The 15712-nt window shown below is 37.8% G+C and overlaps 1 protein-coding gene across 1 annotated transcript in view; it reads right to left on the bottom strand.

Annotated features, from left to right (window-relative positions):
• The window catches only part of ANO5 (anoctamin 5), a 101186-nt gene that overhangs the window by 48632 nt on the left and 36842 nt on the right, over positions 1–15712 (bottom strand). Inside the window, exons 5-8 of the mRNA XM_058546148.1 lie at positions 13000–13068; positions 11627–11911; positions 6049–6162; positions 3316–3431 (exon numbers count right to left, since the gene is read on the bottom strand). Coding sequence (XP_058402131.1) covers positions 3316–3431; positions 6049–6162; positions 11627–11911; positions 13000–13068 — 584 coding nt within the window. The remainder of the gene's footprint in view (positions 1–3315; positions 3432–6048; positions 6163–11626; positions 11912–12999; positions 13069–15712) is intronic.

The following is a 15712-nucleotide window of genomic DNA, read 5'->3' as shown; positions in this document are numbered from 1 at the left end:
AATGGAAAGTTATTAAAATAATAGAATGAAAAACATTAAAAGTTACTAAATTTAAGCTAGATGCTGACATGTGATGAAATAGCTGAGCTTCCCCTCTGTTGTAAAAGGAGATTAGCCGAGCGCTAACCAGGTACACCCGCGTGGACCTGTGATATATATAATGTGTCTGTGTATATCCAGGGTTACAAATGCAAACCTTTGGGGAACACTTATAGCAGAAACATCTGTAGGCAGAAACAACCGCTGGTGAATAAATACTCTCAATATATTCTGAACAATGTAAAATATGTAAAGCTTCCTTTTGACAACTTCACGTCTTTGAAGATATACTATGAAAATATTCTCCAAGGGCACAATGTCTGCCAATGTTCTTAGCAGTATTGATTGTAATAGTGAAAACTTGGGGACAGCATAATGTTTTTCAATAGAAAAACAGATAAATGAATTATGCAAAATTTATAATATGGCACTCTGTGTTCGGTTAAAAAGCATGAGACAGATCTGTGTGTATTCACAGGGAAGGGTACCAATACTAGATTATTTAGTGAAAAAAGAAAATCTCAGCGAAAAAGTAAATAACCATGCCACTGCTCTAGGAGAAAAAAATGTTTTTCTGTATGTGTTTTATTATGCATGCACTTAAAAATAAGACTGAGCAGATATTACCAAATCAAGAGTAGTTACTTCTGTAGAGTTCAATGGAGGTGAAATTTCACTTAAAACTTCGCACATCTCTTTATTAGTTGAACTTTTTTTTGATAAATGTGCTACTTTTATAATATGAGAAATTAAATGACCATTATTCAAAACAATTAAAACATCCATCCAACAAAGAGTTCATATAAAGATTTACAGAAAGCACCAGTTTATAAATGCTGTCTTTTATTTATTCTTAGAAATTTCCCCTCTTATTTGCCTTAAATGAAACTGTTAAGATAACATTTCAATTGATTTGGATGTATGCATTGAAATCAGTCTACTTAAAAGGATGGTGTGCTGCTGTGCAAGCATAGCAGTACAAACATAAATCATCAAGTAAAAGATATTGCCTGTGAGGAAGAACTCATAATTCTAGAATGAGAAGTGAAAGCTGCCCTGAAAGCACTGGCAAGAAATAAGTCTCCAGGGGAGACAGGACAGCGATAGACTTATTTCAAGCCACAGAGACTGAATCTGTCAAAATCCCAACAAGAATATGCCAACAAATATGGGAAACAAAACAGTGGCCTACAGACTGGAAACAATCAATACACATCCCAATCCCCAAGAAAGGAGATGCCGAGGAGTGCACTAACTATAGGACCATTGCTCTAATTTCCCATGCAAGCAAAGTGGGGCAACAAACGCCTTTACCCCATATGGAGCAAGAAATGCCTGATATCCAAGCTGGATTTCGAAAAGGGAGAGGCACGGGAGATCTAATTGTGATTATTCATTGGCTACTGGAGTGCTCCAAAGAATTTCAGAAGGTTAGTCTGTTGTATAGATGACAGTAAAGCCTTTGACTATGTGGATCATGAAAAGCTATGGGCTGCTCTGAAAGAAATGGGCCCTCGGCACTTGATTGTCCTGATGTATAACCTGTATTGTGGACAAGAAGCCACTGTCAGGACAGAATATGGAGAGACAGAATGGTTTCCTATAGGCAAAGGTGTCAGACAGGGTGCATTTTATCTTCCTATTTGTTTAATCTGCAAGCAGAACATATATGAAAAGCTGGGCTAGACTCAGACAAAGGAGGAGCGAAAATTGGCAGAAGAAATAGCAACAATCTAAGATACGCAGATGCCACCATCTTACTGGCAGAAAGCAGCAATGACTCGAAACGACTTCTGACAAAAGTGAAAGAAGGAAGCGCCAAAGCAGGATTGCATTTGAACATCAAGAAGACAAAAATCTTGACTACAGAAGAACCACACAACTTGAACGTAGACGATGAAGACACTGAAACTGTTAAAGATTGTGTGTGCCTTGGTTCAGTCATCAATTTAAATGGAGACAGCAGCCAAGAAATCAAGACTGCGACTTGGAAGGGCAGCGGTGAAAGAATTAGGAAAGATCATCAAGTGTCAGGAAGTGTCATTAGAGGCAAGATTATCCACCCTCGTATTCCTAATTACTTTGTACGGGTGCAAAACTGGACGGTGAAGAAGGCTGACAGGGAAAAATGGATTCATCTGCCATACGGTGTTGGAGGAGAGCTCTATAGATACCCTGAGCTGCCAGAAAGGTGAACAAGTGGGTCCTAGAGCAAATTACACCTGAACTCTCTCTAGAGGCAAAAATGGTAAAACTGAGGCTGTCCTATTTTGGGCACATCATGAGAAAGCAGGATTCTCTGGAAAAGCTAATAATGCTGGGGAAAGTAGAAGGCTGCAGGAAAGAGGAAGACCAAACATGAGATGGATTGACTCCACAGAGGAAGCCGTAGGCATGAGTCTACAGGAGATGAGTTAGGCTGTTGAGGACAGGACATGGTGGACACCACTCATTCACAGGGTTCCCAGGAGTCAGAGCCGACTTGCCGGCACATAACAACAAACAGCAACCAGAGGTCTGTGATCTGACTGATCCTTTACTGAAATCATACCCGGAGTCTCCTAACAGCCTGTATGTATGTGGTATTGTTATGGTTCAAAGCAGGAACCTGCAACCATAGTCTTCTTGCTTAGCTAAGAAAACTGTCTAAGGAAATAGGCTAAGAGCCTGGAACTCAGACAGGGTCAGATACTAAGCCTGTCGATTACTTGAGCCAAAAGATTAAAAAAAAAAAAGGAATTGAAGTTATACAATAATTGTCATCACAGCTCTCTGAGATCAACACATACACACCAACATCCATATACAACCTTTCTGCTATCTTCTAAACTCCTGGACTCAGAAAAAACAAAACAAAACTAGCACATATTAAGCACTAAGTGCTAACCCCTATGCCAAAAACTATACATCTCATTTAATTATCAGATAAGCCCATAAGGAGTACTGCTATTCCCTTTTTACAGATGAGCCTCACAGATTTTAAGTAACTTGACCAAGTTTATACAGCTCCTAAGAGGAAGAACTTGGATTTGAACCCACCTGCGTAAATACCAAGGCCAACCTCTGAACCACCGGGCTATCTCTACACAGTGGTTTAGAGCGTTCTGGCAACAGCATTCTGCTCACGAATGATTAAACGATAGTGTACATATCAAACTGGGAAGGTGTAAAATGTAGTGGGTGAAAATAGAGGTAAAAAGAATCAATATGACGCCAGTGTAAATAAAAATCACATCATCAAGTTTTAATCAGTTTGATCCCATGTAAGAAACTTACCTAACCAAATCTAAAGGCTGCTCCTTGTAAAAATAGGAAAATCGAGCCCAGTTCTGGCGAAGTGTATACCTTTCATTGACAGGGTTAGGAGGTTCTGACGGCTTCCAGTATTGACCCTAGAGATATTCAAGAAGAAAGGACTTGAACGACAGAGCAAAAGACAAGGGGGAAGTAAATGAATACTGTTTTTATAAGAAGGTTAGTAAATGAAGCAAATGTTCCCTTTTACTTCTAGATTTGGATTTTCATATTCCGTTGGTGTGGAATTATTTACTAACATCTGCAATGAACTATAGAACTGTGATTTATTTACTAAATTCTGGCACCCAGTTATTTAAAAATACAAGTTAAAGTTTGAGACCTTGCCTTTACTCAAGCTCTTCCTTTCACCTGAACGCCCTTTCTTCTCTACTCAAATTCTAATATAATAGTCATGGCTCAGGGATTCATAAAACTATGAAACTGGCTGAGACTTTAGAAACAGGCCAACACTTTCATTTTACAGATGGAAAAATTAAACCCCAAGCAAAGTTAAGTGAGTGATCCAAAGTCACAGAGCTATGACAGGAATCTCCTATAGGAAGCATATCTTGTCCTCACTGGCCACCACTGATACACATTTCCCAAAGAACTTAAAATATATACAACAAACTTCAGCACTTGAGAGCCTCAGTACAGTTTTACGCCCAAGTTCTTTCCCTATTGTAGGTACCGCGGAGCTTTATTCACATCCTTTTAGGGCCCTGCAGAGTACCGTCTACACACAGCTGTTCAATACATTCTTTTTAACCATTCACCTACACAAGTGAACTGCTGAAAAGACACTGAATAAATATCCAATTTAAAATTAAGCACACGTGACAATCTCTATATGATAAGGTATAAGATTTTATATCATCCAGGTTCCAACTTTTTTCTTCTGCTGCAGCTAATCCTACTGAATCTTGAAAAATGAAATAGAAAAAAAGAAAAGAGCAGCCTATTTGGGAATGTTGAAAAATTATTCTTTAAAGCACATAAGGGAAAACCAGTACCTAAACTTGCATTCAGGAGAGAAGAAAGAAAAAAATGCAAAATTAACAGTAAGTTATAGTAAGTTATAGTTATCTCTAATAATAGCTCAGTAACACTGATTTTCTGGTGAGCACAAAGGACTCTAATGGAAGTCTAGATGCATGGATTAACTTTGCTGGTGACTGAGGATATTAGTTTGGGTTTATGACCTGGTAATAGTAAGAGGAGAATTAACGCCCTAAAAACGAACGAACAAACAAAAAAATCCTCAAAATCTTCAAAAAAGGAATGAGCCCTTTTGTGAAGAAAGACTGATAAAGAACACGTTGCAAAGTGTTTATTAACCTACTGTAGATCTCTCTTCTTTGTCAAACGCCTGTGGCATTATTTAGAATCCATAATCCTCTAGAAATTCTTTTGCCTCAGGGAAAAAACGTGGCGGGGGGGGGGGGGAGTGGGAGGGGTTTGGGAAGCGGAGGATGGTTTCTCTGACACTTAAGTTAAATTCACCTGAATTGATATTCCTGTCCTATTTTGGAAAATTCTGCTGGACCGTTATAGGAATCATATCAAAGATAATCAACTAACCAGTGTTGAACAGACCTAAAGTCCATTCTCATCCTGTTGAAAAAATACTGACAGAGTAAACCTGGCACAATAGTTTAAGTCCTGGAAAAGAGCGAGTTTGGCTCTGGGCTTTTGGAAACGATTACAGCAACATTCCCTTCGAAACCTGGGCAATGATTTGATGTTCCTTGTTTAAATGGAGATACTTGGTTCTTCTACATTCCCAAGGAATGTGTTTCTTGAAAAGAGAGCACATCATCAAAAAGTCTTTTAAGTATGATAGAGTAAAACAGGAACAAAACAAATGGAAGTTCCAAGGGATGAGCTCTAAGTAGTTTACATACGTGCAGCCACATGAGGTCTACTGCCAACAGGGGTGAAATTTAAACGGAAAGGTTTCCCTCAGGAACTAGGCTATCTTGGTTGTCAAGCCACGTTTTCACATTTGGTTGAATAGGTGCATCATATAAAACGTCACTTCTTTGTTGAACTTACAAAGCTCGACATTTTTGTATAAAGAATCATCACAAAGAATTTCGTACAGAATTTTCTGAATTTCACTTGTCTGAATCTTTCTTATGGACTGAAGACTTTAGCTTGTTCTGCAGTTGTACATATGCTTTATTTCCCAAAAATTCCCAGTCTGTGAGCTTGGATTCATGATTGTGTTCCAATAATACTTAACAGAAGGCTTTACATGTAGTTAAAACCAAATCTGTATTTGATGAATGCATATATGAATGCATGTAATTTAAGTCCTTTATGGCTTCAAAAGTGTATAAATGAGAAAAGATCTGATGGATTCAGATAGAAATTTCCAAATATTATGTTCTAAAATGTTCTTTTAATGTGACTACTATTTTCAATATGGGTTCTAAAGAAAAGTCATGTGCAAATGTAATAAATTTTTTAATGAATTTCCATTGAAACCCCAATGTGAAGAGGCATTAACTATGTGTTTCAGCATAGCTGGTAAAGTTCTCAGCTTGGAACAAGGAGTCTTTGGGGATTTTCCCAACATGAGAGAGAATTAAGCAACCTGTCATGACAAAGGAAGCAAATAGAAGATTCTCTCTCCCAACAAGGCAACCCCCAAATGTGGAAGAGGGAAAATGAATGGGCTCAGTATTTCAAAACCAAGCGTATACTTACATCATGGAGTGGATAGGCAGATGAATAAGTGTGAGAAGTTAGCAGTCTTTCAATCCCAAACCTTTTCTTCCCTTCTTCTATGCCAAAAGGACACCGTGAGAGAATATAATATACCTACAAGGTAAGCACGAAGAGACATACATTTCAGAACTTTATGCTTTCCACATTTTTTTCCAATCACAACTTGACAACGTCTACTTGGTCTGAATGTAGATATGGGCTCTGACTACAGAAGGAACCTTCCCTTTGATGTTTGGGGGAAGATGTAGAGGGTAGGGGCGCGTAGTTTGAAGGTATTTTAGCTCCTGGGTATGGGAGCGCCCTCTTCCTTGGGGAGAGGGGGGAATGGATCATAACTTATCTTGCTTCTCCTGTCCCAAGCTCCTCTGCGAGTACCTTGTGCCAGAATTCCTAATATTATCAGGGCTTCACCTTGGAGTCTAGTATCACCACTACTAACAGTTCGGGTAGGGGAATATGGAGTACAATTGATACTTGGCCAAACTGTTTTGAACACTTATTCAGTTAATTACTCTGATGATTTATACAGGGGCTTTTGGTGATATCTGAGTTTATTAACTCAACATTATCTCTACACCTACTTTGCAATCACTTATAGCTTTATATCCATTTTCTCCTCCATGTAATTTGGGCTTTGGTGTCCACTGCTCTTGGATTTCTGTCAATTCAATCTTCTCCGCCTTTTGGCTTCCAGCAACTTTTCAGAATTTCTGCTTTTCTGATTTCTGAATTTGGTCTTTTTAGCACTGTTTTAAATATATTTTCCTTTCCCCCCTTTTGTTACATTTCATCATTTAAGAAACTGTTGATTGGAATGGTTGTTGTCCTTGAATCATCACTATCTAATCTGGTTACTCATTTTAAGGGCAACTTAATATTCCATCTTGGTAAATAAATCATAATTTATGCAAGGCAGTTTTAATTTTTATAAACAAAGTGTTAAATATTAACTATTCTAAATACTTTGGATTATTTCCTTAGGAGAGATTCACCAAAATAAGAACTCTGTCTTGGGATGTTGACAAAGTGGAAAATTTTACTCTACCAGATATTAAGACTTATGATAAAGCTACGGTAAAAAATACAGCATGGTATTGTCAAACAAAAACAAGTCTATACTTAGGAAAGACATTACTTGAAAAGATTATTGCAAGAGGGTGAGGGGAACTATTGCAATAGGGAGATCTGTGAACGTCTGAAAAGTCAGGCAGAAAAGGGCCTTTCTTTTATAGGGATAAGTAAGCCACACTCAGGAGCGTCTTTCTTTTTTTTTTGAGGAAGATCAGCCCTGAGCTAACATCTGATGCCAATCCTCTTCTTCTTTTTTTTTTTTTTTTGCTGAGGAAGGCTGGCCCTGAGCTACCATCTGTGCCCATCTTCCTCCACTTTATACGGGACACTGCTACAGCATGGGTTGACAAGCAGTGCATCGGTGCACGCCCGGGATCTGAACCCTGGCCCACCGCAGCGGAGCATGAGCACTTAACCGCTACGTCACCAGGCCGGCCCCAGGAGTGTCTTTCTTTGTGTTAAGGAAGGACTATACCACATGCCAATGTTGGCTGAGGTTGAGGGTGCATCAAAGCTTAGGGTCCTGTGTGAAAGAAAGAAGTTTAATTAAAGTTTGGTGAATCCAGCTAACAAGTACTTTGTCTTGATGGATCAACGGGGATAAACAGTTTAACTAAGCACTTATGAAACAAAAAACAGGAACATGGAGGGCCTACGTCTGGCCTTTATTACTATAAGGTGGTAACAAATGGGAGAGACTGTAAGAGTAAGAATAGGCCTAAAAGAACTGAAATTGCCCTCGTGCCTAAAGGGAAAGACTTCCTCCATCTCCCTTTCTTGAGAGCATTTCCTTTAGAGAACTTATAAATTCTTTCTCTATCGTTTGAGATGCACATAAATCTTTGTAAAAGCTAAATAAGCCTCTTGCCAGTTTCACAACCCAGAAGTGTTTTTCCGAAGTCTTCTGGGAGCCGTCTCTCTCAACTGTAGATTGAAGAAGGAGAGGACCCCCGCCTCCCTCTCTCTGTGGGAGTGGAGCCTGGGCACCAGCGCCAGGTTGTGACGACCTGCTTGACATAGAGGTATGAGAAGCTTTATGTTTTCCTTGGATAAAGACAACTAACACTGATGGACACTTCAACTACCAAGTGAATTTAGGATGAACTATGTGGCAAATGGTATTGTCAAGTCAAACTGTGGGGGTTGTCTATGAATATTCTTTAAGTCATTTGGGGAAGGGTGGCTCCTCACAGTAAGCAGTTTCCCAGAACAAGAAGAGTGGGGCATTTCTTTAACTGGCCCTGTTTTCCAGGACTACAGAGCTCAGGTAAAGTTCAACGTTGATACAAAAATAGATAAAAAGATCAAAGCAACAGAATCAAGTCCAGAAGTGGAGCTACGAATACCTAGATTCTGCAGGTATAACCAAGGCGCAACTGTAAGAGACTATGGAAAGGTGAGTACTTTCAATAACTGGTACAAGTCGAATAACTATAAACATGGGGGAAAAACTTGGCCTCGATCTCACACCATGCATAAAAATTAATTCCAAGTGGACAGTAGTTCTCAATGGGAAAAGTAAAATAATACAACTTCTAGAAGATAATTTAGGAAATTAATTTCATAATCTTGGTAGTAGTTAAAGATTAAGAGCATTATTCCTAAAGTAAAGGCTTGAGAAAGTGGACTACATTAAAATTAAAAACATTGGTTTATCAAAAGAAACCATTAAAAGAAAGAAAGAGAAGCACAAAGTAGGAAAATATCAGTAAAATATATAATGAATAAAGGGCTCATATAAAGAATATATAAAAGGTTCCTAAGAATCAACAAGTAAAGAGAAGACCGAATTGCAAAACAGACAAGAGATTTTAGCAGGGACTTCACAAAAGTGCGTATCTAAACGCCCAATAAACATATACAAAGAGATCAATCTCATTTGTATCAGACAAATGCAAATTAAAACCATGACACACATACACAAATAAATTTCCATACAAAGTAACAAAAATGGATGAACAAAAACTCATATAAGAGCTAAATTAATCACCCAAATAAATGTTGAGACAAAGAAGCCAGACTCAAGAGAACACGTACTATATGATTCCACTTTTATAAAGTTTAAAAAACAGGCTAAACTTGTCTCTGCAGTTAGAAGTTAGCGTCAACTTCTGCTGAGAAGGACAGAAACAGTGATTGGGAGGAGGCACTAGGGCTTCTAGGGGATAGGAAGGTTTTCCCTTCTGATCTGGGTGATGGTTACATGGCCAAGTTAATTTTGTAATAATTCAGTGAGTTGTACACTTATGACTTTTGGGCCTATCTCTATTTATGTTTTGCTACAATTTAAAAAGAAAGAAAAAGAAAGATGGGTAATTTCCAGTATTGAGAAAGATATGTGGGAAACTGAGCACTCTCATGTTGTTACTAGAACTCTAAAATAGTATATCTTTTTGTAAAAGGTGGTAGTGTAATACATAGAAAATTTTAAATATGCATGCCCTTAGATCCAGAGGTTTTACATGTGGTATCCATTTTGCAGAAAAATTTATATAAATGCTGAAATATGTAACTACCAGGTTGTAAACTGCAGAATTGTTCGTAATATCAGAAAAGTTGGAAGCAAACTCAATAGCTGTCAGAAGTGGAAATGTTTAATAAAACTATGTTATAACTATGTATTAGATATTACAAAATAGATATCATGAGGCGCAGATGTCATGATGGTTGTGAAGATGCTTTGAAAAGCATAAAATTCTATACCAATGTAAGACGCTCTTGTGATATTGTTCGATTTGCACATACATGGACTACAGTGTTCTGGATGAGAATAGGAAGGAAGGGACTTTTCTACATTAATCTCCCAAATAACTTCCTCAGCAGAGCAAGAATAGTATTGCTTTACTATGAAGGAGGGAAAACTGTTGTGTTTTAATGCTGAATTAACCTAAGGTATCGGCACTCTTTACAAAGAACAAATAAAGATAAATGAATACTGACATTTCTACACCTGACCCAGTTCCTCATTTGTTCCCACAGGGTCACTGGCCTTTTGTTAACAACTTCCTAACTTAACAAGCATATCTGAAGTACTTCACAGTTTGCAGAGTGCTTCCTCTTTCATTTGATTCTCCCAATAATGCTGGTATTCATTATTATTTCTGTTTTAGAAGAGGTTATCTTATTTAGAAGGTAGCAAAGTTATGACTGGAAACCAGGTCTTCTGATTCCATGTCATGTGCTCTTTATTCCCTTAAAAACTGCCTCCTAGGTTTGTTGTTGTTTTTTAATCCTGGTAAGAAAAGGGAGAACATTTTTAGTTTGCGGATTCACAGTTTTATATGTAAATTCTAGGCATTACATTTTGTTTAATATTCCTGTCAATAAATTTAGGAACTAAAAAAAATGAGTACTTCAAGATCCTTCTTAAACACTTAAGAGTGCTGAACCTAAAGGGAAGGAAGCCTCTAATTCCTCAGGGAAGAGCGTAAGTTGCCTCAGGGGGAGGGTCTCGTGATTATTGGAACTTTGTGCTCATATTAATAGGCAACAGACAGACGGTAAGAGCAACAAAGACCCTGAGCTTTTTTCCTCTAAAGTCAGACCAATGATAACAATCTCTAACACTTAGGGAGCACCTAGCATGTTCCGGAAACTGTTCAAAGTCTTTCATACCTCAATTCATTTAATTCTCGGGGTAACCTATGAGGGGGATGTTATTCCTGTCTTAACACGAAGAAACTGGCACAGAAACTATGATTCTTTAGGAGGGAGGTTTTTTTTGGGGGGAGGAAGACCAGCCCTGAGCTAACATCTGCTGCAATCCTCCTCTTTTTGCTGAGGAAGACTGGCCCTGGGCTAACATCCATGCCCATCTTCCTCTACTTTATACGGGACGCTGCGACAGCATGGCCTGACAAGTGGTGCGACGGTGCACGCCTAGGATCCGACCCTGTGAACCCCAGGCCGCCAACGCGGAGTGCGCACACTTAACCGCTATGCCACCAGGCAGGCCCCAGGAGGGAGGTTTTTAATGGGAAACTTAAAGATCTTAGCACTACAAATGGAAAGGAAATATTACTATTCAAAAGACTGAAAATAGTTTTAAATGAAAGGAAAAAGTTCTGAGGTTTTCAAATGCTATCTATAGATAAAGAAATTAAAACATTCCATTTCCATTTGGAATGACGAATATTCCTCCTGCTATGCACTGAATTTATAAAACCAAACTCTAAGACTAGGAAACCATTTTACAAAGATCTTATAAAATCAAAGTCCTCTGGCTCTCAGTGCTTTGCCCAGGATTGCATGATGTCTCTTTCTTTACTGTGTCCACACTGTCAACCATTCGTTTTTAAACAAGAGTTTGAGAAGTAGGGAAGTTAACAGGTTTGACTGGTCCAAGTGGATACCCAAACCTGCCCAATACCACCTAACACTTACCAAATGCATGCAGACACACCTGCAGACACAGCATCGCTCACACACATGTACACGCAACACGTCCCTCACTTGAAGGGATGTGCTAAAGGTCTTCTCTACCTACAATTCTGTTTCTTGCTGAGGATGGAAAGAAGCTTGACTCGTCTTCAATGAGGAAGAGTTCCTGCCGATGTCTGGTGAATTGGGCAGTGAAATATTCAGGACGAGGATGCTTCACATTCCTTGGGAGCTTCACAGGTCCAGCCAGATAGCTCAAGGGGATATTTGCATCTCGGGGAATATCACTCTCCTTAATAGGCATTTTGATTCCCAACACTTCGGCGTAAGTAACTAATACATCCCAAGGGGCATGGATCTTGACAAAATAAGTTCTTCCATCTTCAGAGTTCTGTATAAAAAGGAGGCAAAATAATAGAAAGATTACTGATCTGTTTGTTACTGAGCTGATTAAAGAAAGGAAACAAAATTTTATAAAATCTCAAACAAATTAAAGATGTCACAGCATTTTCAATTTATTGAAAATTTTCAGCAAAACTTCTAGGAGAGCAAATTCTCAAAACAGATATAAATATTATACTTACATATACATGTATGTATATGTATATATGTTATATATATAGGTGTGTGAGACAGACAGAGACAAATACAGAATTTTTTTAAAACATATTTCAGGGTCAGTGTACACTAGACGGAAATCCACAGATACGTATGTGGTTCTGGGCAATCTCTTAAGTTTAGTGACTAGCTACAGCTCAGAATTGTGTTTAGGGTACTGAGGGATACACACAAGTGTAAGATGCACTCACTCTTTTCCCCCAGCTTCTACATACAGCCTACACCTAGAGGAAGAACTTGCGGTAATAAGGGTTCATTACACAGGAGAATAATTAAGTTATAGATTGTGTGGTATAATACGTATTTATTAGTTCAGTAAAAACAGGGATAAATAAGAACTAGAAAGTATTAATTTACAACTAGAGACTATTAGTTTCATGGACAGAGTGGCATCTGAAATAGGTCTTTAAAAACAATTATGAAGGAAATTCTAGAAAACCAGTAAATGGCAGGAGGTTAAAAAAAAAAAAGGACATATTCTTGAGCAGAAAAAACGTCTTTCGGCATAAATAGCAGGTTGTGCTGCCAGGTAGCCAGGTTAACCAGTGAGGGTGCCAGATGACAGGCAGCCTTCAAAATTAGATAGATATGAAACAAAAACCACGTCTTCACCATCTTTGTATCCTGCATAGAATTACGTATGTCTATTTTTAAAGTGCTCCACTCATCATCTCATATTCAGAGCACTGACCTACTTATTCACCCAAAGACCGCAGGCCCTACCATCCCCCCTGTACATATCTGTAGCCAAAAAGCTACTGCGTTGCTACCAAACACAAGTCTGTCCAGTCAGAGGCCAGAGTAGGAGAAAACAACACTTCAAACACCAAGATTTTGATACTAATTAACAACTACATTTACCCTTTTGTCTTCAATTTCCAACTCAAGACCTGTTTTTCTGAGATTTTGTTCAAACACTTGTCTTCTTTCCTGTGGAAAAACAAACCAATAGAATCATGTAGAAAACTTTTCTTTTATTAGCCCAGTGATAAAAGACTTGTTTCACAATGACTGTCCCTCCAGATGGTCCTCTGCCCCTCCCATGGCTGTAAATAAAAGTACCATATGTATTCCCCATCTTAGTGCCATGTATTGCTTTTTCCCTGTACTATAATTCACAAAATAACTATAAAAATCCAGTATGTCTAGGAATAATCTCCAGGAAATGTGCAGGACCTCTATCTGAAAAACTGCACAAAACTTGACTGAATAACATTTAAAAAACTTGATGAACAGAGAGACATATCATGCTCCTAGTTGGGAAGACTCAGTATTACAAAGATATCAGTACTCTTCAATTCATGATATTGAAATTTATGTAATTTAATTATGTAATAAAATTTAATGCAATTTTAAGCCAAAATATCATCATGGCTTCTTAATCTTGAAGAACAGAATAACTTCACTTAGAAAAAGTAAAATTAAATTAAATGCAAATAATCCTTACTTGTAGGCTTTAAAACAATGCATTGATTCTTGAAAAATCTTTTGGCCTTATTACGATTTAAGTGGGAAAAATTTCATAGTAATGGAAATTTTAAAAGGGTTCACTAGAATATTACAGGACGCTCATCTTCAAATGGATATGTGTTCCTTAAGATATCTTCAAACTATACAAGGAATGAAAGATCATTTCATTGTGCTTTTTTCTCCACTTCCAGTGTTTACTACCTATGAGAACAAGTCTATTACCACATATGAAAACAGGTCTATGACGGTGGAGCAAATTCTCCCTCTCAGCTACCCTCTCGTAATTACCCTTCCTCTATGTTACCAAAGTAAGGTAAACTGCCAACTTCTAGGAAACAAAAAATGGGGGGCAGGGGAAGGACATTCAAAATATTATTTTCAGTACTGAAAAAGTGAATAACTCTTCTCATTATAGTAACAAATGTTTTTGCAAGGCATATGGTCACCAATTCTCCAAGTTCAACAAAATTGAAGGCACAGCTGATAGGATTGTTAGCTAACAGATCATTAAACATTAATTTTATGATAAATCACTGTGTAATTTTGGGATATAATTCAGATGTTCAATAAAGATTAAAACTGCTAAAATAACACTCTTTCTATTCCAATTTACTTGTTTATCTGAACAAGCTTAATTTACACTAACATATATTAAAAAAAAAAAAGGAATATAGGTGAAACTGAACCATCTCGTTCTAGGAATAATTTTCATTCATCTGTGAATAAAGAAAATGTTTTTTAAAGCCCCTCTGTCCATCTCATTAATTGATGCATTTATGATGAGTTTACTTTTTATATTAGATAATTACTTTTCAAATTTTATAATATATTTGTGATGTTTTATCAATTATGCATTTGTATAATTGTAAAAAAAACTCAAAAGCAAAAGTTTAAGGCTTAGACTGTTACGGTTAAAGGAAATAAAAATATTTCAATGTATATACATATATTTGTTTTACCAAACTTATGATTGAACAAACAATAAAAGATTCCCAAAGATAAAACATTTACATTAGGACAGATTATATGCAGGGAAAGTGGAATGGAAATTTTAGGTGAAGGAGAAAAATAAATGATGTGAAAGTTAAGTGTTAAAGAAGGGTTTCCTCATAGAGTTCATTTTTTTAAATGAATGATGGTGGGTGTCAAATTTCTATAGTATTTACTTTCCACAGATATATGCTAAAAAGTGATTTAACTGGACCATTTACAATATACTGTAAATTACATCCTTTGCAGCTTTGAAATGTATGATGAATAATTATAGATGGAGAAGACTTGTAAATGGATCAGGCTTTTGAGGGAAGTCCAGGAATTCATTTTAGACCTGCTGAGTCTAAGATTCTCTGAGACTTCCAAGTAGAGATGCAGAATAGCCATATGGGAGAGAAGTATGAACTGGACAGGTAAACTTTAGAATTAACACAGACGTAGTTTTAAAACTGTGAGACAGGATGTATCATCAAAGAAATCAATGCAGGCTGAGAAAAGAAGACTAAGGACTGGACCCTGAAGCACTACAATAATAAGGGATCAGAGAGAAGAAAAGATTGAGAAGGAGCAACTAGTGTAATAAGAGAAAAACTAAGAGACTGTGGAGTCCCAGAAGCCAAGTGAAGAACATACTTAATAGAAAACAGAATGATAAACTATGGCAAATGCTGCTAACAGGTGAAGTAAGATGAGGGTTGAGACTTGACCACTGGATTTATTTATATGAATATGAGCAGAGGGATTGAGGTGAAGGCCTGATAGGAATGAGTTTAAGAGAAATCCGGGCAGAAAGGAATTTGAGAAATGGACAGTAGCTGGCAGGGAAACTGAGATCAAGAGAAGGTTTTTGGGGCCAGCCCTGTGGCTTAGCGGTTAAGTACCCACGCTCCACTACCGGCGGCCCAGGTTCAGATCCCGGCACGCACCGATGCACCTCTTCTCCGGCCATGCTGAGGCCGCGTCCCACATACAGCAACTAGAAGGATGTGCAATTATGACATACAACTATCTACTGGGGCTTTGGGGAAAAAAGGAGGAGGATTGGCAATAGATGTTAGCTCAGAGCTGGTCTTCCTCAGCAAAGAGAGGAGGATTAGCATGGATGTTAGCT

Source organism: Diceros bicornis, chromosome 7 (genome assembly GCF_020826845.1).
Source record: "Diceros bicornis minor isolate mBicDic1 chromosome 7, mDicBic1.mat.cur, whole genome shotgun sequence".
Classification (NCBI taxonomy): Eukaryota; Metazoa; Chordata; class Mammalia; order Perissodactyla; family Rhinocerotidae; genus Diceros; species Diceros bicornis.
This window is presented reverse-complemented; position numbering and strand designations above follow the sequence as displayed.